Consider the following 26,951-nt stretch of genomic DNA (forward strand, 5'->3'; position numbering starts at 1 on the left):
AAAGACTTGAGCCTTCCTCTGCTGACTTCCCAGGTGCATTAGCTGGGAGCTGGATAGGAAATAGAACAGCTGGGACTCAAACTGATGCCCATATGCAATGCCAGCACTGCAGGTGGCAGCTTAATCTGCTATATCACAGTGCTGGCCCCAATAAATACATCTTTATTTTAAAAAAGTGATGAGGGGGGTGGGTGTTCGGTACAGCAGTAAAGATGCCCCTGGGGACACCTGCATTCTGTATTAAAGTGTCTGGATTGAGTCCCGGCTCCACTTCTGATTCCAGCTTCCTAATGTGCACCCTGTGAGGCAGCCAGGTGATGGCACAAAGGCTTGGGTCTCTCCTGCCCAAGACCTGGATAGAGTTCCTGGCTCCGAGCTTCAGCCTGGCCTGTCTGCCTCTCTTTCTCTGCTTTTTTATAAAATAAAAAAAAAAAGTAAAAGTAGGATGAAAAAATAAAGGAGATGGAGCACGCTGTGTGGATCCTGGCAGAAAGCAGGAACTGCCAGCTGAGGCTGTGGGGCAAGAGCGTGCGTGGCAGAGTGGCAAGGGAGCCAGCGCAACGCAGGAGAGGGCTGACGGCTGACAGGGGAGCAGCAGGTGGGGGTCCAAGGAGGCAGCTGTGCAGTGGGTGGAGGCATCATGCTGCGGCAAGGCACTGTGGCTGGCTTCTATTCTGATGAGACGGGAAATCATGGAGGGGGTTTGAGCAGAGAACAGATCAAATTCATAATCTGGGTGATTTTATGGGCGTGTGTGGAAACTAGTGGGAGTGAGCCAGGAGGCTGAAGTGTTGATCCAGGTGTGAGACAGAAGGGGCCTGGCCCGCCAACCGCAGCAGGTCGGGAAGTGCCTTCAGCTGGGTGCGTGGTGAAGGCAGAGCTGGTGTGGGGAAGCAGCGCTCCCAGGCTTCGGTCTGTGCACAGAAGGAGGCGCTGCTGCCCACCGCAGGACGACTGCGGAGCGGGGTGGCTGGAGAAGCGAGGTTGGCCCTCTCATTGCTGACTCCAGAGGCCCTCACCGATGCTGGGCGCTCAGGAACCCCAGCGTGCAGGACTGTAACAGGCGTTCTGTCACAGCAGCACAGACAAGGACCTGTCCCGCATGGGGCCCTCAGTCCAGCCAGCTTCCCAAGACACAGCACACTGAATACTCACTGTGATTGTTTTAATTCAAAAGTCAGCTCAGAGTCCGTGGGCACTGAACCGACAGAGTGGAGAGCGGCGCGAGGGCGAGCAGCACACTGTGCTGCCACGCAGCGGCTGTCGAGGAGGGCAGAGGCGCTGCAGAGCCGTCCATGCCACCCCACGCTGCCTCCCTTTCTTCAAAAGCCCCTACTGAAAGGAAGAGGCAACTGAGGCACCGACATCCATGGACTGGCCTGAGGTCAGCCTGCGGGGACACGGGCCCAGAGGGGCCGAGGGGCCACACGAGAGGCCCCGGGCTCACTTCTGTGGCTGCCGCCCAGCAGGAGAAAGCCGTCGTCTTCTTCAAGTGCCCACTGAGACCTCGCTTGTGGGACAGAGGGCAGGAAGCAGGCCGGATCAGACGCCCAGGAGTCAGGACCACCTGCAGCCCCCACGCCCAACACGCCACCCTCACTACACAGCCCAGCCCTCCTTGCGCAGGACGAGTTGCACAGCCTCGTTCACATCCTTCACAGTGTGGGAGGCCTCCATCAGGCCAGGACTGAAGCCGAAGTCCCGGTGCCCGTGGAAAGGGGGCTCGCCACCTCCCGGGCCCGGCCCTGTGGATGCTGCGTCCCCCGGACTGTACACGCCGGTGCACACTAGGATGGAGGTGCAGCTCTGGGTGGTTGAGGGCTGCTGCTTCTGTAGGCTGCCGGCCCCTCGCGCCTCTGCCCCACCACGCTTCACTCTCTGCAGGTACTGGTGAAACAGGTTGGCACCGTAGACATCAGACATAGGGTTGTCACTGATGGCACAGCCACACCGGCAAAGGAAAGAGGAGAAAACCTAAGTTCAGTAGCAAAGGCAAAGGCAGCAGAGAACACTTTGGAGGTGTGTGACTCAGATACGGGGAAAGAAGGGGAGGAGAGGAGCTGGGGAGACTGGGGAGCGGAAGGGTGGAAGGGTGAAGGGGTGAAGGAGACAGAGCGGGGCTCACCCTACAGCATAGAGCTTCCGGATGGGGGCAGCCCAGCCCCGCCGCTCCGCCTGCTGCCTGATCAGCTCCTCCGCGTACTGGTAGGTGAGGATGCTGGGTTTGCCCATCAGGCCCTCGTATCTCAGCTCTCTGCCAGTCACCTTCTGGTAAATGGCTTCCAGGCACAGCAGGAAGGTGCCATGGCCAAACCTGCCAGAGAGCACAGCACCTCACTGCCCACCTCCTGGCTCCCCCAGGCCACCTGTGTTCTCTAAGCACCACCTACGTATACCCGCCTTTTGCTCCAGGACCCTGGTGGTGATGGATCAAAGTGAAATCCCTTCTTAAGGAGCTCTGTGCTAGCACTGGACACCATGTATCCCATTTAACCCCCAGAGAAACCCTATGAGATAGACGTTGTCACCCCAATTTTGCAAATGAAGAAGCTGAGGCACAGCAAGATTAAGTAATTTGCCCAACGTGGTAGAACTCGGATGAGAGCCCAGGCAGTCTGGCTCTAGAAGGCCGAGCTAAAACCCGCTTTAGGTTCGCAAAGACCACTGGCTGTCCTCCTCGTCATCTTTGTTAGAGCCAGTGAGTACTGCCAGGAGGTATAAAAGAACACCTGGGGGGGGGGGGGGGCTGGCGCCGTGGCATAGCAGGTAAAGCCACTGCCTGCAGTGCCGGCAGCCATACGGGCGCCGCTTCTAGTCCTGGCAACTCCACTTCTGATCAAGCTCTCTGCTATGGCCTCGGAAAGCAGTACAAGATGGCCCAAATCCTTGGGCCCTTGCACCTGCGTGGGAGTCCTGGAAGAAGCTACTGGCTCCTGATGGGCCCAGCTCCAGTAGTTGTGGCCATCTGGGGAGTGAACCAGCAGAGGGAAGACCTCCCTCTCTCTCTCTCTCTCTCTCTCTCTCTGGGGAGTGAACCAGCAGATGGAAGACCTCCCTCTCTCTCTCTCTCTCTCTCTCTCTGCCTCTCTGTAACTCTGCCTTTCAAATAAATAAATACTTTTTTAAAAAAATTTTAAGACAGCACCTGTCCCTGCAATCAGGAGCAACCAAGCGACTCACCTACAACCCGACAGTGGAGAGACAAGAGCTGGGCTACACTGTTAGTCGTTAGCCTTAGAGCTGGGGAGCGGACACTGCTCCGTCCTCCCCGAAGCTTTCCTGTCACCTGGAAGGCTGTCGTGACAGCAGCATGAAGCCGTCCTGAGCTATGCAGTGAAGGGCTAGAGATCACACAGAAGGAAGACAGAGGCAACTGCATCTCTAATGAGATGGAGCCAGCAGCCAAGGTCTGGACTGCCAGCCTCCGAATTCTTTACCTGAAAAGCCTCCATCTTATTTAAGACACCTTTAAAAAGTTATTTATCTGAAAGGCAAAGAGACAGAAAGACAGAGATCTTCCATCTGTTGATTAACTCTGCAAATGCCTGCAACAGACAGGGCTGGGCCAGGCTGAAGGCAGAGCAAGGTACTCAATCCAGGTCCCTCACGTGGGTGGCAGGGACCTGACTACTTGAGCCATCACCTGCTGCCTCCCAGAATGCGCATTAGCAGGAAGCGGGAATTGGGAACCAACATCTGCATGGAGGCACTACAATACAGGATGCAGGCGTCCCAGCTGCCGTGCCAAACATTGCCCCTCTGTAGGACACTTCTGCTTGGGCATCTTTTTTTTTTTTTCTTTAGTTTATTTATTTGAAAGACAGAGTTACACAGAGGGATAGAGACAAAGAGAAAGGTCTTCCATCCGCTGGTTCACTCCCCAGATGGCCGCAATGGCCGGAGCTGCACTGATCCGAAGCCAGGAGCCAGGAGCTTCTTCCGGGTCTCCCACACGGGTGCAGGGACCCAAGGACTTGGGCCATCTTCTACTGCTATCCCAGGCCATAGCAGAGAGCTGGATCAGAAGAGGAGCAGCCGGGACTCAAACCAGCACCCCTATGGGACGCCGGTGCTTCAGGCCAGGGCTTTAACCTGCTGCGCCACAGCGCCGGCCCCTTGTTTGGGCATTTCAACCCTTGCTGCTAACCCAAATCCTAACTGGTAATGTCTTTTAGTCCAGTTTCAGAATCATTTTACTTATATAAAGAATTTCATTTTTAATTTATTAAGTGAAAAGTTTATCTCAAATCTGGTTTACAAACTGAAATGGGCCCTTGGCTACTCAGTTCATAGTTGCGTACCCAAATCCTGCCTCACTTAGGGTCAGCACATCCTAACTCCAGGAATAATACTTTGGGGAAAACACAAAACCTACAGAAACACACTTAATTTTAAAGTGACCACAGGGCAGGCATTTGGCCCAACAGCTAAGACACCGCTTGGGATACCTACATTCCACATCAGAGTGCCTGGTTTCAAGTCCTCACTCCACTCTTCACTCCACTTCCTGCCAATGCAGACCCCGGGAGGCAGTGAGGATGGCTCAAGTACCTGGGTCCCTGCCACCCAAATGGGAGACCTGGATTAAAGTCCCAGCTATTGTGGACACAGCAGAACACAGACCTCTGTACACCTCTGTGTCTCTGCCTTTCCAATAAATAAACAAGTAAATGACGATGACCAGAAAGGGCTGGGCATTGTGGCACAGAGTGTGCCTGATTTAAGTCCTGGCTGCCCTGCTTCAGATCCAGCTTCCCGCTAACGCACACCCTGGGAGGCAGCAGATGATAGCTCAAGTACCTGGGCCCCTGCCACCCATGTGGAAAACCTGGATGGAGTTCCTGGCACCTGGCTTCAGCCTGGCCCAGCCCCAGCTGTTGCAGGCACTGGGGAAGTGAACCAGCAGATGGATCTCTCTGCCTCTCCCTCTCCATCACTCTTTCAAATAAAGAAACAAATCTGAGGCACCCAGGGCCTCCCCAGGTGGGCTCCATCAGAATGCGGGTGGGAAAGCGCCTGCAGGACTGCTCAGGCAGCAGCTGGAAGCAAGCCTCCATGGCCAAGGCCGAGACTGGCTCCTCACCTAGGCATCTTGGCTTCAGCCATCCAGAGGAGGTCCATGTTGCTGGCCAGGACGGGGAGGTGGGGGTAGGGGGCCGTGGCCAGGCCAGTCCCAGGGTTCCCGTTGCTGAGGAGGACATCCATGATCAGCTGCAGGCTCGTCTCCCAGCGCACTGGCTCCCCAAGGAGAAGCACCCCTTTGAAGAGCAGAGGCACGGGGATGAGGGTGCAGGGCGTGCAGCCTGCCTTTGAGGGGGCGGGCAGGCAGTCCTCAGAAGGCCAGCTGAGGCCAGCAGGTGCTACCCACGCAAAGTAAGCCCACCAGGGCAAGGTGTGGCTCCCTGTGCCAGCCTGGGCACAGGCACTCACCCATCCACCCCGGGTGAACAAAGCCCAGGGGCCAGGAAGGAGCGTCCTAAGGGCTCCCATGGGAACACGTGAGCACCAGCACTTCTCAGAACAGGGTAAAAGAACAGCAGCAGGGGCTGGCATTGTGGCCTAGCAGGTAATACGGCAGCCAGTGATGCCTATACCCCATATGGGTGCTGGTTTGAGTCCCAGCTGCTCCATCCCTGATCCAGCTCCCTGCTAACGGCCTGGGAAAAGAAGCCTGGGAAAAAAAGGCCAAATGTTTGGCCCCTACCACTCATGTGGGAGACCCAGATGGAGTTCCTGGCTCCTGGCTTTGGCTTGGTCCAGCGCTGGCCATTGTGGCCATCTGGGAAGCGAACCAATAGATCTCTCTCTAACTCTGACTTGCAAATATGTAAAAAAAAAAAAAAAAAAAAAACAACACAAGATCAGCAGATTTCAGCCTGCTTCCTCCTGCCTCTGCCTACTACACCTAGCTCCGTTCATCTTCAGCATGGCCTCCCTTTCCCCAAATCATTCTCTCTGTGCCCCAGTGACCAGTATAACCTAATGGCCAGAGAGGGAGCCTTGGAATGACATGATATGAGCCCTGAATTGCAACCCTGGTGCTGGTGCTGCCAAAAATTTATCTATCTTACCTTCTCCAAGCCTGTTTCCTCTACCACAGAATAACACCCACTTACGCTGCCGTTGTGATGAAGATGGGATACAACAAACACTAAACCTAATACTGGTATACAGCAAGCACTTGACAAATGGAAGTCGCCAACATTAGCTCCCAAACCAGTGGCTCTCAGCAGAGCAGGCCTGTATCCAGGAGAGGAGTTTTAGACACAGTGGGATGGCCCTTAATTGTCATGACACGCCTAGCAGTGAGGGCGACAGGAGGGGGCCATGGTACCAAATGTTCAGCGGACTCAATGACAGTCCCACATCTCAATAACATCGGAATATCCCCTTGATATACATTTAGGGGAATAGCCTGTTTACGTAATTACTTGAGTCAATTCCATTTTACACGTGTGGTTTTTTGGGTATAGTTTGGATAAATACTGATTAAAAAAAAAAAAAAAGATCTACCTACTTATGTGAAAGGCAGAGTTACAGAGAGGCAGAGGCAGAGAGAGAGAGTCTTCCATCCACTGGTTCACTCCCCAGATGGCCACAATGCCTGGAGCTATGCCAATCCAAAGCCAGAGCCAGAAGCCTCTTCCAGGTCCCCCACATGGGTGCAGCAGGCCAAGGACTTGGGCCATCTTCCACTGCCTTCCCAGGTCACAGCAGAGAGCTGGATGGGAGACCTGGATGAAATTCTGGGCTCCTGGCTTCTGCCTGGCCCAGCCCTGGCTGTTCAAGTGTTTTGGGGAGTGACCAGCAGACAGAAGACATTTCTCTCCCTCTTTCTCTGTTCTCTGCCTTTCAAATACATATATTTAATGGCCGGCGCCATGGCTCACTTGGCTAATCCTCCACCTGCGGCGCCGGCACCCCAGGTTCTAGTCCCAGTTGCTCCTCTTCCAGTCCAGCTCTCTGCTGTGGCCTGGGAGAGCAGAGGAGGATGGCCCAAGTGCTTAGGTTCCTGCACCCGCATGGGAGACCAGGAGGAAGCACCTGGCTCCTGGCTTCAGATTGGCACAGTCCTGGCCATAGTGGCCATTAGGGGGTGAACCAACGGAAGGAAGACCTTTCTGTCTCTGTCTATAACTCTGTCTCTCTCACTGTCTAACTCTGCCTGGCAAAAAATAAATATGTATATATATACACACACACACATATATAAAATTTCTCAAGTTTTTCTCTATTTTGGAAAATCAGTTCACTAGTGGCACTGCTGCCTAATTTCTGAGTCAACCATGACACATCCATAGCACCACTATAGATGCTTGTATCAATGTGCAGTTGTTGCTACAACAGTCACGGTGAGTCAATTTCAGTGCAATCATTTTGCTTCCTAGGTAATTATTACATATTGAAATACATTACAATCTGACTATAAGTTTTCCTTTTTATTTCCTCCAGTATGGCTGGGGCTTTATACTGAGTTAATTCATTTTTCATGTATGTGTATAGGAAACTTATATTATCTATGAACTTCACTTCAGGGTAGTGAAGGGAATATTACAGTATCTTTGTTACACAAGGGGAGAATCGGTTTAACAGAGTTGAGAAACACTGGAACAGGTTACCTGTAGGTACTTTTCCACCTGAAGTTCCCCAAGCTTATGATTTTTCTGGAATAATAAGGTGAACATCACAAAGAAGGACAATTCACAGCAAATGTCTCAGAGGTAATGAGTGGTAGATTCAGGGCCAAAACCCAGTGCCCTGATGCCCACTGCCCCCTTGCCCCAACCAGGAAAGGGCCTCCTTTACCTTCAATGGCTGGGAAGTCATTCCTCAGCAGGGGCTGCCAAGACACAAAAAAAGAGGCCATTAGGACATCAGCCACCTTCCCTGCCCAAGAGTCGCACTCCAGGGGGGTGGGGTACATTGCACACAAAGCAGAAACCAGCCCCATGGTCTAATCTAAGCCCAGGGAAAGCTGGATAGGATCAAACAAGAGATACACAAAGAAAGGGGAAAAGTTCAGGAACAGGCTGGCCACAGGGCAGGTGCAGGATACCACACATGAAGGTGAGTGGAGGAAGGGCTGTCTTTCTCTACCCAGACGGATGCAAGACACGGGCCAAGCAAGAGTGTGCAGCACCAGGGAGCTAAGGATGAAGCTGGGCCTACAGAGAAAAGGGAGCCGTCAGGGCCTGATACAGCCCCTGTCCCCATGTCCCTGCAGGAGGCAGGGCCTTCACTTAGCCAGCCTCTTGGGGCCCACCCCTGCCCTGGTCACTGCAGCCTTGGTCCTGCCTCTCACCAGCCATGTGACTAGGGCTATGCTAGTCAGAACAGACTCTGAGATCTGTTCTTTGACATTTTAGTTCAAGGAGAAAGTTCTCACAGGACAAGAAGTACTCCATCCAAATTGAGAGTTCTGGAGAAAAAAAGGAATTGAGCTATGGAAATAAAAAAAAAAAAATAGTAAGCTGAGTGCTTTCAAATTTCATCCAGTGTTGAGGGTGGTCTGACTGAAAACATAGGTCATGTGACACACCCATGAGGAAGGAGTCAGCCGAGGGCACCTGAACAGACAGGCAGTTGGGGTGGGCATTTGGTACAGTGGTTAAGATGCCACTTGAGATACCCACGTCCCATATCAGAGTGCCTGGACTCAACTCTTGGGTCTGCTTCCTGAAAATGCATACACTGGGAGGCAGCAGATGATGGCTCAAGTACTTGGGTTCCTGCATTCATTTGGTTGTTATGTTTGTTGTTCAGCATTGTGGAGATATTCTTTGGTTTCTTCTTCTTTTTTTTTTCCCTGCTGTGGTGGCTTTTCCTGTTATACTATGACTCTAGATGAGTGGACTATTTGCTTTCAGTGAATCTCTAGAGGCTTGTGGTGGGTGTGGCCAGAGAGCTCTGTTCAGTTCTTCAGGGTTAAGGGTGTGCCTAAGAGTGACACATCCAGGTTTGGCATGGTAAATCTTCTCTCTCTCTCCTTTTTTTTAATCAGAAGGGAAATAATTCCACTCAGCTGAGCTCTTCTCCTCAATGGCGATCAGTGCCTGAACGCTAGCCCCAGTGGGTATAATATTCATCTGCTCTGTCCCAAGGGCCACACAAAAGATCTGTGCAGTCCTCAGTGTAAGCTCAGATTCCCCTGCAATGTCTCTCACCAGGTAGCCTGGGCCGTCCGAGCCAGATCACCTGCAGTTTCTCTCACCGGATAGCCAGGGCCGCCCGAGCTTGTGGCGTTTCCCACCAAGACTACTCATGTCTCAGCCACACCATGAGTTCTCCCACACACCCTCAGGGTTTTTTTTTTTTTTTCCTCAGTCCCAGTTCATAAGCTCATTCACTAGGTCTTAGTCTCCTGTTATTTCTCCCCACCAGAGTCAGGTTTTTATGCTTGGCTGATTGCCAGGCACAGCCCTGAGCTGGTGCAGCTGTTACGAATGTCCAAAATGGTGCCTACTCTATCGGCTCGTACACCTTTGTTGAGTGGAGAGAGAATCATGTCTGTACTGTCCCTTTTATTTTTTCTCTCCTCTAGTTAGGCTGGTGTACTTTCCCCCAGGGGCTTCAAGCCTCATCCCCTCTAGGTTCTTCCTGCCGCTTTTCCGCCATTGTCTTGGGCTACTGTGGTTTCGTCTCACCTCTCTTTCCAGCGCTGGTGTGGAGGCTCTCAGCAACTGGGGTCCTGAGCCGTGGGCGACCATGCTCTCCATGTAGGGTCACTGTGTCCTTCTAATTATGGAAGAGTTTCCTCTGCCGCTTTTCCCCTAACTCTTCCCTGAGACTACACTATCTCCACTTTTATTAAACTATCTTTTCCTGGACTATCAATAAGATTCCCTCCCTATTCCATCATCGTGGAGCCCCCTCTCCTCCTGCACTCATTTGGGAGACCTGGTCTAGCCCAGCCCTGGTTGTTGGGGGCATCTGAGGAGTGAACCAGTGGATGGAGGATCTCTTTCTGTCTGTCTCTCTGTTTCTACCTTTAAAATAGAAAGAAAATAATTAATTTTTAAAAAATGGGCAGTCACACTCTTGAGGAACACTGAGGCCCTGGAACTGCTATTTAGAATAAGTAAGACAAGCCAGTGGGGCTGGCACTGAGGCTTAATGGGTAAAGCCATCACCTATGGTGCCAGCATCCCATAGACAATGGTTGAAGTCCCAGCTATTCCATTTCCAATCCAACTCCCTGCTAGTGCACCTGGGAAAAGCAGCAGCACAAGGCCCAAGTACCCATGTGGGAGACTAGGAAGAAGGTCCTGGTTCCTGGCTTTGGCCTGGCAAAGCCCTGGCTGTTGAGGCAATTTGGGGAGTGAACCAGCAGATGGAAGATCTCTCTCTCTCTCTCTCTAATTCTGCCTTTCAAATAAAAAATAAACATTAAAAAAAAAAAAAAAAAAAAAGGATGATTGAAATGAATGAAAACCAAGCCAGTGATTTGAATATGAGCCCAAAAAGTATAAGGGCAGGAACACAGAAGCATGCTGCTTCTAACAAGGACAACTTCATGCACCATGCTTCAGGATAAAGGAGGAATGGTGGCTAATTTAACAAAGGCTAACGATTCTCCCAAGCAACACTGGGCAAGTGAGGTGGTAAAACGCCCAGCTATCAGCTGGAGAAGATGCTGGGGCTGTGAAAGGGGCTTCCAGCTATGTGTAAACACTGCAGAAAGGAACAGATGGGACCTGTTGCCTCTCTGGCTCGTTTTTATTTAGTTATTTTTATTTTATTTGAAAGAGACAGAAACAAATGAACAAAGATCTTCCATCTGACCCACTGGTTCATCCCCAAATGCCCACAAAAGCTAGGCTAGGCCAAAGCCAGGAGCACAGAACTCAATCCATCTCTCCTAGGTGGGTGGAAACAAACCAACTACTTGAGCCATCACTGCTGTCTCCCATGGTGAGCAATAGCAGGAGGCTGGAACAGGAAGTGGAGCCAGGACTCAGACCCAGGCATTCTTTTATTTTTATTTTATTATTTTTTTTTATTTTTTTGACAGGCAGAGTGGACAGTGAGAGAGAGAGAGACAGAGAGAAAGGTCTTCCTTTTACCGTTGGTTCACCCTCCAATGGCCACTGCGGCCAGTGCACTGTGGTCGGCGCACTGCGCTGATCCGAAGCCAGGAGCCAGGTGCTTCTCCTGGTCTCCCATGTGGGTTCAGGGCCCAAGGACTTGGGCCATCCTCCACTGCCTTCCCAGGCCACAGCAGAGAGCTAGACTGGAAGAGGGGCAACCGGGACAGAATCCCTACCAGGACTAGAACCCGGTGTGCCGGCGCCGCAGGTGGAGGATTAGCCTAGTGAGCCGCAGCGCCGGCCATACCCAGGCATTCTAATATGGGATGCAGGCGTCCCAGGCGGCATCTTAACTGTAGTGCCAAATGATGCCCCTGGGTCATTCTCATACAGCCAGGGAAGACCACTGGCCAGGGGAGCCTCTCTCAGAGGACAGTGCCACTGAGGCAGGGACAAAATACAGCTCTAGCAGGAGGGGCAGCGAGTCAGCAAGCGGAGCCAGCGCAGGGAGTAGGACAGAACAGAACATGGAGACCCTGGGAGCAACACAGAGGGCGGCAGGGCCTGATGTGTACTCCTCACCGTGGTCTTTGGCCGCCGCTCAAGGTCCACCATGTCAAGTACGGGGAAGGCCATCCGCAGCTCATCTACAGTGACCACGTTCCGGAAGCCCAGTCTGCAGCAAGGTAAGGGAAGCAACGCCAAGCGGTTCTGAGGGAGGAGGCCTTCCTGAGTGCATCGGGTCAGTGCAGGCAACAGGGTCTGGCAGGAGCCCAGCAAGAAGGGGGTGGATCTTACAATGCAGGCAGTTGGCCAAGACGGCACAGAGAAGAGACAGCAGTTCCAAGGCAGCCAGCAGCAGCCTCTGGGTACTGGGGTGCAAAGACCTGTCCATCTCAGTGTTCTAGGGGCTTGCAACACTGCCTCTGAATGCAGCCTTCAGAACAAGAGTCCAGCAGAGTCACCGGGAGGTTAGGATGGAGCTAAAACCTAGAAGGATGTGACTCCTTCAGCAAATTCCTCTCAACGTGATGATTCCACCATCAGGGCAGTCTGTACGGCCTCCCTGCTGCTCAGAGAAGCCCACACTCCCAGAGTTCACTGCAGATGCCCCCACCCCATACCACACCTCTCCATCTTTTATTCCCCACCCTCCTAAGTCCCCCAGGGGGCTGCAGAGTCACAGAGTTCCTGCCCCAGGGATACGCCCTCACCACCTGTGACTTCCATTAGACCACTGCAGAATTCCTTTACTGCTCATGGGGGTGTTACCTGCCCCCTCAAGCAGAAACCCCTTCATAAGTCACAGTCCCTACTCCCTTGTCCTGGCCCCTGTTCCCAGTAGCACAGAGCACAGCCCCCAGGGAGTTCTCAGCTGCTTGCCTGCAAGACCCGAACTGCTTCCTGAGTGTGCACCCCCAGCCCACTCCCAGCGGCAGAAGGACCAGTTTGCTGAAGAAGCTGAGCACTGCAAGGACGAGGGACAGAGCAGGAGTCCCCAACTCTAGTTACAGAATGAGTTTAGAACCTTGCTGTTTTATGAACAGATTCCTGAGTTTTCCCCAGACCTGGTGAAGAGTCTCCAGGTGTTAGACTCAGGAATCTCTGTTCTAAGCTCCCCAGGAGACTCTGAGGCAGGGCAAGTGGCTGGCTCCTGGAAAGCCCTCCTGAGGGCGCACCACATATCCCAGGCACCCCGGCACTCTGTGTCCCAACATTCCTCACTACCGTCTCCACCCAGTCAGGGCAGGCAGGCCCAGTCCTGCCCCTTCCTCTTCAGCCAGAGCCAGAAGACCAAAAGGATACGCTCGGGCATTTTCCACCAGCGGTCCCTGCCCAGACACCAGCATCCGCTTGTCGTGGTACTGGGTGAAGAGCTTCATGGGGCTGTGGGAGAGAATGACTTGGTCTGGATCCACCTGCAGAGAGAGGCGAGCAGAAATACACGCAGGCTGAGATAAATAAAAGTTCTTTCACCTGAGGAGGCAAACCACTCGCCACCGCCAAAGCTTATCCACGCAGGTGTGAGGTGAACCTGTCCGATTTGGTTCTTCCTTCCCAAAGTGGGAAAACAGAAACACTACCCAAGGTAAGTTCTGAGCACCCACCAACCCTGTGGGGCTCGGCCAATGTCCCCTTCTGGAGTTCTCAACCCCAGAGTTGGAAACTCTAGGCTTTGCATGTTCTCCGTCACTTTCATAGAAATCTGCCTTTGCCTTTTTGCTTTCAACTCTACTAAAAATAATTAGCTTTTCAACATTTCTATCAACCCCAGCAGTGCAGCCCTCATTCAGAAGGTCTTGGGAGCCCTCTCTGGACACCCAGCTGGGATGCCATTTTATTCCTTTACCCTCTGCATTCGGCCTCAAGCCACATGCCCCAGACAGGCAGTTTATTTACTCAATGGTTCCAAAGAGCTCTTTTCACCCTGAGCAAGAACATGCCAGTACTGGGATGCAGGATGGAGCTGCAGCTGGGTGAAGAGGGACTGCTTTGGGAGGACACGGCTCCCTCATACAGGTGCACACATCCTGTTTGTGAGAGCAAGGGCTGGGGCGAGCGCCTGGTACAATGGTTAAGATGTCCCTTGAGACACTCAGCCCTCCACCTCTCTGCTGAGCCACCCGCCTGGCCTGCCCAGGTGTATTCTCTCCATCCAACCATGTAACCTCGCTCTCCTCCAGTCTAAGCGACTGGGCACTCTCAGGTCCTGTCTGGAGAGGTGCCCATCCGTTCTTAGCAATGTCCCTACACTAATAAACCTTGCTATTTTGCTTTCCACTAAAAAAAAAAAAGTCCCTTGAGACACTACATCCCACAGCCGAGTGCCTGGTTCGAGTCCCAGCCCCTCTCCTTCCAATCCAGCTTCCTAAAAATGCACACACACTCTGGGAAATAGGTGAAGCCTCAAGTACTTGGGCCCCTGCCACCCACATGAGAGACCTAGGCTGAGTTCTGGGATCCTAGCTTTGGCTTGGCCTAGTCCTGGCTGTTGCAGGCATTAGGGGAGTGAACCAGCAGATGGAAAATCTCTGTCTCTCTGCCTTTCAAATAAAATGAAAAATAATGTTTTAAAGAACTTAAAAAAAAAAAAAAACAGGGCTATTACTTCAGTTTCCTACCTGGTAAATAGAGTTCTAGACAAATGGGTCCCTTGCTTTCCAGGGACTAGCAATCCACAAAAGATCCCCTGATGCCCAGAAGAAATGAAATGGTCACAAAGACGGTAAACTAAAACTACCAAATACACGGACAGGATGTTGTGGCCACTTGTCCACAAGCATGTGTATGCAGTCATGTGCTGCATGAGGGCCGTTCAGGCACCAACAGGCCACGCATGCGATGGTGTAACCATAACCTTTGCCACCAAGTGACGTCACAGCCATCCTAGTTTGTGTAAGCATACTCTAAGATGTTCATACAATGACAAGTTGCCTGACGATCTATTTGTCAGTATATAACCCTGTCATCAAATGACACACGACTGTATGAGTGAATATTAAGGAAAAAAAAAGACCCTAATTATGGGGTCCTACTCACGAGGCAAACTTGAACTTTCAAGTTACTTTTCCTGCAGGGTTCAAAGATTTCCACTGACTCAACTGGCCATGACATCAGGCTTACAAAGAGTAGGCCGTGTGTTCAGGGAAAGGGGCACAGACAGGAGCAGGGCTTTCTTTAGGAACCACGCCACAGGCCGCCTCCTCACCTTGCATCCCAGCAGGGCTGACAGCTCCTGGGCTTTGCCATGTTGCAGGATGTTCCCAGCGTTTGTGACAAAAACCACAGGCACTCGCAACTGTCCCTGGGGGTTGCAGAGCGTGTGGAAGGCTTCTAGAGCGGCAGGGATCACACGGTGGCCTCGCACCAGCACTCCATCAATGTCCAACAGGAACCCAAACGTAGGCGGGCTCTGCAGGGGGCAGGAGAAGAGAATTACCACTTCAAGGCAGGAAAGAAAAAAGAAAGGACCAGCACAGGGAGAGGTTCAACATAATCCTCAGGAAGCTGACACTGTGGCTCAGTGGGCTAAGCCACCGCCTGCAACACTGGCATCCATTATAAGCACCAACTGCAGTCCTGGCTGCCCCATTTCCCTTCCAGCTCCCCACTAATGTGCCTGGAAAAGCTGAAGACAGTCCAAGTCCTTGGACTCCTGCCACCCACTTGGGAGACTTGGATGAAGCTCTTAGCTCCTGGCTTCAGCCTGGCCCAGCCTCGACCATTGCAGGTATTTGGGGAATGAACCAGTGGATGGGAAGATCTCTCTCGTGTGCGCGTTCACTCTCTCTGTAACTCTGCCTTTCAAATAAATGAAAATTTTTTAAAGATTCATTTATTTATTTGAAAGACAGAATTACAAAGAGAGAGACAGAGAAAGAGGGAAGGAGAGAGGGAGGAAGGGAAAGGGAGAGAGAACTTCCATCTGCTGGTTCACTCCCCAAATGGCCTCAATGATCAGGGCTGGGCCAGGCCAAAGCCAGGAGCCAGGAGCTTCATCCAAGTTTCCTACATGGGTACAGGGGCCCAAGCACTTGGGCCATCCTCTGCTGCTTTCCCAGGTACATTAGCAGGGAGCTGGATTGGAAGCAGAGCAACTGGAACTTGAACCTGCGCCTATATGTGATGTTAGTGTCACAGGCAGGGGCTTTACCTGCTAATACCATCCTCAAGTCCCTAGTGCCTCTGAAAAACTGTTAGGGAGAACAACAACCAAAAAAATGCATGGGATTTTTTTTCTTCTTTCCTTTTTTTATTTTTGAATTTATTTATTTGAGAGGCAAACAGGCAGAAAGAGCTCCCCATCCGCTGGTTCACTCTGCAAAAGCCCACAACAGCAGGGCTGGGCTGATTACCTGCCTCATCACTATTTTGGCTCGGGGCCTGCAGTAGCAGGAAGCTGGAATCAGGAGCTGGAGCTCTGAATCAAACTCAGGTACCTCCGTGTGGGACACAGGCATCTTAACTCTAGCTAAACACCCACCACAGCCTGGAATTTCTGTGGCAACTCCACCTGTAACAAACAACTGTTCCTTTCTTGTTTTTCGAGCATGTAACTATTTTGTTCAAATTATTTTTGCATAATTAATATAAAATTAAATAGGAAAATAGAGAAATTCAAATATGATCCCAAAACTTTAACACATTCAATTCATATTTTCCTTCTTTTTTTTTATCTTACTGTTTGTGTTGTAGCTACAACTGTACTTTATTTATGCAATTTTGTATCTTTTTTGTGTCTTCATTTGACATGTCATAAACATTTTGACTTGTTACAACAATCTTCATGACCATCTTTTAAAAAAGATTTATTTATTTATTTATTTATTTATTGAAAGGCAGACGGTCAGAGGTGGTGTCATGGTGTCAAAGGTTAAGTAGTCACCTGTGACAACAGCACCTCATATAAGCAGTAGTTCAAATCCCAGCTGCTCCACCTCTGATCCAGCTCCCTGCTAATGTGCCTAGGAAAGCAACAGAAGATGGCCAGAGTGCTTGGACCCCTGGACCCATGTGGAAAACCAATAGAGTTCCAGTTTCCTGGCTTCAGTAAGCCCAGCCCCAGCCGCTGTGGCCACGTGGGGAGTGAACCGCGGATGGAAGATATTGCTCACTCTCTTCCCCCACTCTGTGTAACTCTCAATAAATCTTAGAAAAAAAAAGGGAGGGGGGTGACAGATGGAGAGATAGAGATATCTTCAATCCTCTGGTTCACTCCCCAAATGGAGCTATCTTCTGCTGCTTTTCCCAGGCCATTAGCAAGAAGCTGCATCAGAAGTAGAGCAGCCAGGACCCAAACTGGTGCCCACCACTGCAGATGGTGGTTTAACCTGCTCAGTCACAGCACCGGCCCCACTCTACCTAGTCTTATTCCCTCTCTGGTATATTTCCCAAAAAGTTCCATGGATATGAGTATAGTATATATATATATATATATACACACACACACACACTATATATATATATTATATATATAGTATATATATGTATATATAGTATATAGTATATATACTATATATACACTATATTATATGTATATATATACACTATATAGTATAGTATATATATACTATACTATATAGTATATATATATAGTATAGTATAAAGTATATACTTAGTATATACTTTTAAAATCTTTCTCAGATGGAATCATGTTGCACTTGGCTTTCCATTTTGTTTTTGATTGGTATCAATCGGCCATCCAAATCAATACACACAGCCTCACCTCCAAAACATCATTTTCTTTTTTTTTTTTTTGACAGGCGGAGTGGACAGTGAGAGAGAGACAGAGAGAAAGGTCTTCCTTTGCCATTGGTTCACCCTCCAATGGCTGCCGCGGTAGGCGCGCTGCGGCCGGCGCACCGCGCCGATCCGATGGCAGGAGCCAGGTGCTAATCCTGGTCTCCCATGGCGTGCAGGACCCAAGGACTTGGGCCATCCTCCACTGCACTCCCTGGCCACAGCAGAGAGCTGGCCTGGAAGAGGGGCAACCGGGACAGGATCAGGTGCCCCGACCGGGACTAGAACCCGGTGTGCCGGCGCCGCAAGGCGGAGGATTAGCCTAGTGAGCCGCGGCGCCGGCCGCAAAACATCATTTTCTACATAATGTTCCAAGTAATTTACTATGTTTCCCTATTTAGGACATTTAGGTTATTTTGGACATTTTGTTATAACAAATAATGCTATAAGGAATCTCTTCATGATCCTGATTTTCTCCCATATTATGGATATTTCCTTAGGCTACATTCTTAAAAGTAAGGGTGGCCGGCGCAGTGGCTTAACAGGCTAATCCTCCACCTTACGGCGCCGGCACACCGGGTTCTAGTCCCGGTCAGGGCGCCGGATTCTATTCCGGTCAGGGCGCCAGATTCTATCCCGGTCGCCCCTCTTCCAGGCCAGCTCTCTGCTATAGCCCGGGAAGGCAGTGGAGGATGGCCCAAGTCCTTGGGCCCTGCACCCGCATGGGAGACCAGGAGAAGCACCTGGCTCCTGGCTTCAGATCAGCACAATGCACTGGCCACAGCGGCCATTGGAGGGTGAACCAACGGCCAAAAGGAAGACCTTTCTCTCTGTCTCTCTCTCTCTCACTATCCACTCTGCCTGTCAAAAAAAAAAGTAAGGGTAACAAATCAAAGAGGATGAATGTTGCAATTATACAATACCTACTAACAAACTGTTCTCCAAAAGCATATTTCAACTACATGCCACTGGTAACACACTTTACCCTTATATTGATTTTCAGGGGCAACTGTTGGGGTGCAGCAGGTTAAGCTGCTGCTGAGGATGCCCCCATCCAATACTGGATTCCTGCTAATGTACCTGGGAGGCAGGGGAAGATGGCCTAGGTACCTGGGTCCCTCTCACCCACCTGGAAGCCCCACATGGGGTTCCCGGCTCCTGGCTTCAGCCTTGCTGTTGTGAGCATTTTGGAAGTAAACCAATAGATATAAGATCTCTCCCTCTCTCTCTCTCTTTCTTTCCCTCTCTCTGACTCTGCTTCTCAAATAAATAAATTTTTAAAAAATACTTATTTTCACATGTCAGTTAGCAATTATCAAATGTTTTGTTCATTTAAAGGTTAAAAATGGTTATTCCGATCTGCAATCTGCAATTCCTGCGTTGATAAAGTTGAACACTATCTTTTTGGAAAATTAATTCCATTTCTTATTGTATAAACTGCATATTAACATAACAGATATACGTCAATTGTCAAAAAGTAAAACTAACCTGTTTGCTAGTTTTCTTAGTGCCAAAAGGTTGCCATTCTTATTTTTTCAAAGACTTATGTATGCATTTATTTATTTGAAAGGCTGAGTGAGAGCGAAAGAGGGTGATACAGAGATCTTCTATCTGCTGGCTCTCTCCCCAAAAACCTGACCCTCAGTCCAGCCCAGGCTGTTGGAGGCATTTGGGGAGTGAGCCACAGGATAAGAGCTCACTCTGTCTCTCAGATAAAAAAATCTATTATACTCTTATGTGCATTTTTCCTGGGGAAAGGAGTCTGGTTCTTTCCAGATGTCATCATTTTATTCTTAAAAGAGAATCACTGTGAGGGCCTAGGGGGTGAGAGGATGTGACTGCCCTCAGTACCCCACGCCGGCCCAGCACGCAGACCCTTGCAGGCACTCAGAAAAGGGGAATGAACATCAAGTGACCCAAGGATGAATGGTGAGGTTGGCATTGTGACGCAGCGGGTTAAGCTGCCTCCTGCAAGGACAGCATCCCATATAGGCCCTGGTTCAACTCCTGGCTGTTCTGCTTCCAATGTCGCTCCCTGCTAATGCTCCCCAGAGGGCAGCAGAAGATGGCTCAAGTCCTTGAGCCCTGCACACACATGGGAGACCCAGATGGAGTTCCCGGCTCCTAGCTTCTGTTGGGTTCAGCCCTAGCCATGGCAGCCATTTGGGAAGTGAACCAACGGATGGAAGATTCTCTATGTCTCTTCCTCTTGCTCTGTACTCTGCCTTTCAAATAAATAAATCTTTATGAATTAAAAATAAAATAATAATTTTGGAAAAGGGTGAATGGTTAAGGAGAAGGCAGAATTCTCCCTGTAGGCCTTCGCTGGCACACAGCTGCTAACTCCTAGAGGTCACTCCCACAGTTTTCCTTGTTCTGTACTTTATAAGCACACAGTGAACAGCTGAAACTGAAAATTTAAACCTAAAACTCAACTGCTTATTATTTTGAGATATTGGAGAGATTTTAATAAGGCTTGGACTTGGAGTTCCATCCAGGAATAACTAATGTGGTTAGGTGTAGTAATGGCATTGTGGCTATTTTCTCAGAGGTCATATAGAACTTAGGGTTGAAATGACAAGAATCAATGATTTATTCTAAAATCTAACAGCTGAAGCTGGTACTGTGGCACACAAGTTCAAGATGCTACTTGTGGGGCCAGCACCATGGTGCAGGTTAAAGCCCCAGCCTGCAGCACCAGCATCCCATAGGGGCACCAGTTCGAGTCCTGACTGCTCTACTTCTAATCCAGCTCCTTGCCAATGTGCCTGGGAAAGCAGCAGATGGCCCTCCTTGGGCCCCTATACCCACATGGGAGACCCAGAAGAAGCTCCTGGCTCCTGGTTTCGGATAGGCTCAGCTCCAGCTGTTGCAGCCATCTGGGGAGTGAACCAGCAGATGGAAGACCTCTCTATATATAATTCTGCTTTTCAAATAAATAAATCTTAAAAAAAAAAAAAAAAGATGACATTTGCAACACCAGCATCCTGTATGTCAGTTTGAGTCTCAGCTGCCCCACTTCCAATCCAGCTTCCTGCTAATGGGCCTGGGAAGGCAGTGGAAAATGGCCCAAGTGCTTGGGCTCCTGCCAGCCACGTGGAAGACCCAGATGGAATGCCAGGCTCCTGGCTTTGGTCTGACCCAGCCCTGGATGCTGTGGCCATTTGGGTAGTGAATCAGTAGATGGAAGATCTTTTTTTTAAAAAAAAAGATAGATTTATTTATTTGAGAGGCAGAGTTACAGAGAGAGAGGTCTTCCATCTGCTGGTTCACTCCCCAGATGGCCGCAATGGCCAGAGCTGGGCCGATAAGCCAGGAGCCAGGAGCTTCTTCCAGGTCTCCCACGCCGGTGCAAGGGCCCAATGACTTGGGCCATCTTCTCCTGCTTTCCCAGGCCATAGCAGAGAGCTGGATAGGAAGGGAACAGCCGGGACTCAAACCGGCACCCAAAGGGATACCAGCACTGCAGGCAGCGGCTTTACCTGCTACACCACAAGGCAGGCCCCTCCAAAAAAAATTACGTGAGAAACAGGAATCCACAGACCCTTTTACTCAGAACAACCAGAAGGTTTTCAAGATACTTCAGCAATATTCCTAGGCCTCCCTAGCTCTCAGGATGCACACGGAGAGGCAGGCAGCAACATGAACAGTGAGGGAGCACATCCACTGTAACACACAGGCCACACCCACGCTGTCATGATACCAGAAATGTGTGGGGCGGCATTCCAAGAGAACCCTGCACTTCCGCTCACTTCTGGAAACCTAAAACTGCTCTGAAGAATATCTTCTATCATGCTTGTTAAGTGAAAGTGCCTAGAGAAAAGGAGAAAGGAGTAGGCCTTTTCATTTTACCCTCTTGTGTGCCTGTATCCTAACTTCTCTTCTGGATCACTTCTTTTTAACTATTCCTAGGTAGTAGACCACATCTACTAATTAAAGTTCCTTTTTGTGGCAGTGATAAAATATGTGGGGTTTTAACATTAATTTGACATAAAGGGACCAATAATACGGCCCTTGGTGGTTTTGCTTCCTACCTAGAATTGGTTTAGAATTTTTTTAAAAATTACTTATTTACATGAGAGGCAGAGAGACAGAGTTCCTGTCTGCTGGTTCACTCCCCAAATGCCCACAAAGGCCATGGCTGAGCCCGGCCAACGCCAGGAGCTGGGAATTCAATCTAGGTCTCCCACATGGGCGGCAGGGACCCAATTACTTGAGCCATCACTGCTGCTTCCCAGGATCCTGCATTAGCACACAACCAGAGTCAGGAGCCAGAGCCAGGTATCAAACCCAGGTACTCTGATATAGGATGTAGGCATCTTTAACACCAGGTTAAATGCCCATCCCAGGGTTCAGAATGTTTTCAACAGCACTAACAATCATTAAAAGTACCATCCACTGGGCCGGCACCGCGGCTCACTAGGCTAATCCTCCGCCTTGCGGCGCCGGCACACCGGGTTCTAGTCCCGGTCAGGGCACCGATCCTGTCCTGGTTGCCCCTCTTCCAGGCCAGCTCTCTGCTGTGGCCCGGGAGTGCAGTGGAGGATGGCCCAAGTCCTTGGGCCCTGCACCCCATGGGAGACCAGGAGAAGCACCTGGCTTCTGCCATCGGATCGGCGCGGTGCGCTGGCCGCAGCGCGCCTACCGCGGCGGCCATTGGAAGGTGAACCAATGGCAAAAGGAAGACCTTTCTCTCTGTCTCTCTCTCTCTCACTGTCCACTCTGCCTGTCAAAAAAAAAAAAAAGTACCATCCACTTTACCATCTACTACATGTACATCCTTATTTGAGAGAACGTATTGTATGCCGGCCACTATATGGAACACCCTATCTCTATCACCTTATTTACTCTCACAAAAATACTGCATGGTAAGTAATATTCCCCACTACTTACATGGAAAACTGAAGCTTTGGGAAATTACTGAAGGTAATTTCCCTTAAGTCAAATAGGCAATTACTGGTGTCAGCAGCATTCAATTCTAAAGCCAGCACAGGAGCTGGCACTGTAGCAAAGGGGGTTAAGTAGCCATCTGCAGGGCTGGTGCTGTGGCTTAGCGGGTATAGCTGCTGTCTATATGGACATCCTATATCAGCACTGGTTCGAGTCCCAGCTGTTTCACTTCCAATTCAGCTCCTTGCTAATGCACCTGGGAAATCAGTGGAAGAGGGCCCAAGTGCTTGAGTCCTTGTACCCGTGTTGGAGGCCCTGGAAGAAGCTCCTGGCTCCTGGCTTCAGATCTGCCCCAGCTCTGGCCATAGGGACCATTTGGGGAATGAACCAGCAGATGGACAATCTCTCTCTTTACCTCTTCCTCTTTGTCTCTCTATAACTTTGCCTTTCAAATACATAAATATTTTAAAAATACATATATGTATCCCACATTGGAGTTCCTTGGTTTGAGTCCTGGCTCCACTTCCAATTCCAGCTTCTTGTTAACGTGCACCCTGGGGCCAGCATCGAAGCACAACATGTTAAGCTGTCACTTGTTTTTTAAATATTTATTTATTTGAAAGTCAGTTACACAGAGATAGTTGAGGCAGAGAGAGAAAGAGGTCCTCCATCCACTGGTTCACTTCCCAATTGGCCACAATGGCCGGAGCTGCGCTGATCCGAAGCCAAGAGCCAGGAGCTTCTTCCAGGTCTCCCACATGGGTGCAGGGGCCCAAGCACTTGGGCCATCTTCTACTGCTTTCCCAGGCATAGTAGAAAGCTGGATCTGAAGTGGAGCAGCCGGGTCTCGAACTGTTGATGCTTCAGGCCAGGGCGTTAACCCGCTGCACCACAGCATCGCCCCCTCCCCCTTTGTTTTTAAGATTGATTTATTTTAAGCTGTCACTTGTGACACCAGCATCCCATATCAGAGCATGGGTTCAAGCCCCAGCTGCTCCACTTCCCATACAGCTTCCTGCTAATGCATCTGGGAAGGAAATGGAAGACGGTCCAAGTACCTCAGCTCCTCCCACCCACATGGGAGACCAGGATGGAGCTCCTAGCTTCTTCTTGGGCCAGACCTGGCCACCACAGGCATCTGGGGAGTGAATCAACCAGATGGAAGATCTCTACCAACACTCACATACTCCACCACCCCTCTGCCTTTCAAATAAATACCTTATTATTATTATTATTATTATTATTGACAAGCAGAGTAGACAGTGAGAGAGAGACAGAGAGAAAGGTCTCCCTTTGCCGTTGGTTCACCCTCCAATGGCCGCTGCGGCCGGCGCGCTGCGGCCAGCGCACCGCGCTGATCCGATGGCAGGAGCCAGGTGCTTCTCCTGGTCTCCCATGGGGTGCAGGGCCCAAGTACTTGGGCCATCCTCCACTGCACTCCCGGGCCACAGCAGAGAGCTGGCCTGGAAGAGGGGCAACCGGGACAGAATCCGGTGCCCCGACCGGGACTAGAACCCGGTGTGCCGGCGCCGCAAGGCGGAGGATTAGCCTGTTAAGCCACGGCGCCGGCCTGAGTCTCCTTTAATGAAGTGGCAAAATGGCCCAGAGGAAGCGAGCAAGGTCTACAGCTGACCAACTGCGCTTCGCTGCTGGCACAGCCTTCCGCCAGCCAGCAGTCGGACCGACTCACACCAGGTCCCGGCTTCGCCCCAAGTTGTTGAGGGACTTGGTCAGCACTACAATAGCTGGCACCAATCCGGGACCCCACGCTTCCCCTCCACTCCCAGCAGGAAGCGGCGGATGCTCCCTCCAAACCACGTCCACGGGGCCAAAGTCAAAAGCCTGCACGAAACCCCCATTCCCTTCCGGACCGTGCGCCTTCACGCGCGGCTCCTCCAATCTCTTTCAAATGCAGTTGAAAATCACAACCAGAACGTTCTCGCGGCGGAAATCGACGGGTAAGGGCCGCAATCACACCCGGACTGGAACAACAGGAACAAGGAAACTGCTGGGAAACTTTGAAGTCGAGGGACTGCCGGGAGCCACTAAGCTCAGGAGCGACGTGGTTCGCGTTGGTCGATCTCTGGCTAAGTAACTTTTCCTGAGCCCCGAGCGCCCGGGCGCCGAGGACTCTGCGCCACCGAGCGAGACCCAGGTGCACTCGAGGCCAGCGGTTCCAGCAAGGCCATTTCCCAAGGAGGAAAGGACGAAGGAGACGCGGACCACGGCCCTCCCGCCCCACCGCCAGTCCTGAGTACCGGCTCGGCCGGAAGCCGGACGTTCTCACCTGAGCGGGGCCCCCGCTGTAGCCCCTGGCGGGGCGATAGCCCCGGAGCCCCACGGCCGCGCGCACCGGCCGCCAGCGCAGCCCCACGGCCGCGCGCAGCGGAACCGCCCAGCCGAGCGCAGCCATCCGGCCGCCCGCCGCGCTCACGCGCACACTGCGCCGGCCCCGGTGGCGCGCGGCCTCTCGCAGGCGCAGCCAATCAGAGGCCAGGGGGCGCGCGCGGCCTCTTGGGACTTGTAGTCCAAGGAGCACGACCGGGCGCGAGCCCACAGCATGCGAAACCTGAGGAGTAGCCCCGCGCGCGGAGCCAGCGAAGGCGCCTGGGGCGTGGAGCCCTGTGCCCTGCGGGCCGGCTGCGCTGCGCAGCTGTGAAGCGGCGCAGGGTCTCACCACTTCGTAGACACAGGCGGGGCCGGCAGGCTGGAGTGTCCAGTTGGCGCGGCCGAGGTGGACAGACACCTGTCCTCGCTCTGTGTACCTGCTGACTTCCTGGAACGGATGTGTTGGGTCGGTGGCTCTGAAGGGGGAAAAAATCTTGTGAAAGGATTGACCTTGGTTTCCGGGCGAAGTTGGAGAAGCGCACTCTTTAGCTTCAAGTCCTCTCGTTACCTGGGAAGGTGCTCGGAGGCTCTGTCTTCCAGCAAGAAGGAATTCAGAGCTGAGACAGAGAGTAGCAGTAAGCTTGTTAGCCAAGTTTGATGATAGAAATCTACCTGATAGACCACATGCTGAGCCCTGAAGCCAACACATGCCGCATCTCAAGATACAATGGCGGACCTCCACTCCAGCAACTTAACACAATCTAAGCATCCCCAAGGCCCCATCGTTAGACACCACAATTGGATTAAGCACCATCCTTAATCCATTAACACAGGGGCCTTACCAGGACACTCAAACTGCTATCTAAGACGCAGTGGGCACCAGTGGACCGTGGGTGTTTATTCAGAGGGGCTAGCGGTCTGCAATCACCTGTTACTCATGGGACTTGTTCACCTTGATTTTTAAGATCAGTTTCTGTCCCAGAGGGGCTGCAGTGCTTGCACTGTATTTGGAACTTGCATCCGCCAAGGCACTGGGTCTCCCTAGTCTTCCTGCCTGGGTGCAGAGGCCAGGCAACCTCAGTCCTGGGTATGCAATCAGAATCAGCTGGACAGTTTTTCCAAGACTGATTGATTGATTGATGTATTTAAAAGGCAGACTGACAGAGCAAGAGATGGAGATCTTCCATATACGGGTTCATTCCCCAAATGGCCACAATGGCCAGGGCTGGGCCAGGCCAAAGCCAGGAGCCAGGAACTCCGTGCAAGATAGACAGCAGCTCAACCTGGTATGCCACAATGCCAACCCTCAACACTTATCATTCCTTTGTGTTGGGAAGCGTCAGACCCCATTCCTGTGTGGATCTAAATTTTAGCAGGAAATCTGAGAATATGATTTATTGATTTACTGGTAAAACTCTCACAGCCTCCTACCTACTCTGGCCCTAGACTTTCCCGTACCTGCTGATGAGTAGGATAAGTGACCACTTGTGCCATAGGCAGAATTCAGGTGCCCAGGTGACCTTGAGGGCCTCTCCTCCCAGGCCCCCAAAACCCTCTGGAGGCAAAGAACCATGGGCAGAACACGGAGCAGAGACTTGAACCAAATCATGCCAAGGTGTGAATAACTGGTAGTTGCTCCTATCCTAAAGGCAATATTTACAAGCAGGCAAGAAGGAGGGAGAACAAGAGGCACTGTGAGAAAGACTGGGATCATGGGGCCCACATTGTGGTGTCTGGGCAAGCCGCCGCCCACAGTGCCGGCATCCCTTACTGGCACCAGTTCAGATCCTGGCTGCTCCATTTCTGATCTGGCTCCTTGCTAATGCTTCTGGGAAAGCAGCAGGAGATGATGGCCCAAGTGCTTGGGTGCTGGCACCCATGTGGGAGACCTGTATGAAGCTCCAGGCTCCTGGCTTTGGCCTGGCCCAGCCCTGGCCCATTTCAGCCATTTGGGGAGTGAACCATGGTTGGAAGCTCGCGCTCTCTCGCTCTCTCTCTCTCTCTGTCTGTCTCCCTTTCCCTGCTCCCCCCCCCCACGCCCTACCTTCCTTCAAATAAGGAGAAAGAAACACCAATCCTGAATATATTGTTGAAAAAGAAAAAGAAAATGGGGAGAGAGGGCCCGAGGCCTGCGATGGCAAGCTGAAGTGCCGCTCAGCTTTTTCTCCCTGCTTTGCTCCCCAGACTTCTCAAGTACACCTGCTGCCCCGTTGGAAACAGGCCAGGGGCACGGCCATGTTGATTCCAGGCTGCGAGTCACCTGGTTGTCTCCCAAGCAGTCTCAGAACCCTCCCGTGGCTGTGCCCAGGGGTCTGGAAGCGGAGGTGACAAGACACTTCCCAGGTGCTGTAGCCAGGGCAGGGCATGGGGGTCCTGGTCCCTGGTGGAGGGTGGGGCCCTGGCTCACAGCCAGGTGACATTTAGAAGAAAAAAGCACTGGAGCCTACCTGCCGTTGACCTCTGTGC

The 26,951-nt window shown here is 51.5% G+C and overlaps 1 protein-coding gene across 1 annotated transcript; it reads right to left on the minus strand.

Annotated features, from left to right (window-relative positions):
• Positions 1-1,148: 1,148 nt before the first annotated feature.
• On the minus strand, positions 1,149-24,570 carry HDHD5 (haloacid dehalogenase like hydrolase domain containing 5). The gene is made up of 8 exons (XM_062194570.1): positions 24,445-24,570; positions 14,737-14,940; positions 12,834-12,946; positions 11,610-11,703; positions 7,807-7,840; positions 5,084-5,258; positions 2,126-2,314; positions 1,149-1,933 (listed from the first exon to the last, which is right to left on the minus strand). Exons 1-8 carry the CDS (start codon positions 24,568-24,570, stop codon positions 1,600-1,602), a joined length of 1,269 nt encoding a protein of 422 aa, XP_062050554.1. The 3' UTR covers positions 1,149-1,599.
• Positions 24,571-26,951: the final 2,381 nt, after the last annotated feature.

The sequence above is a fragment of the Lepus europaeus genome, chromosome 6 (assembly GCF_033115175.1).
Source record: "Lepus europaeus isolate LE1 chromosome 6, mLepTim1.pri, whole genome shotgun sequence".
In the NCBI taxonomy this organism is placed as follows: Eukaryota; Metazoa; Chordata; class Mammalia; order Lagomorpha; family Leporidae; genus Lepus; species Lepus europaeus.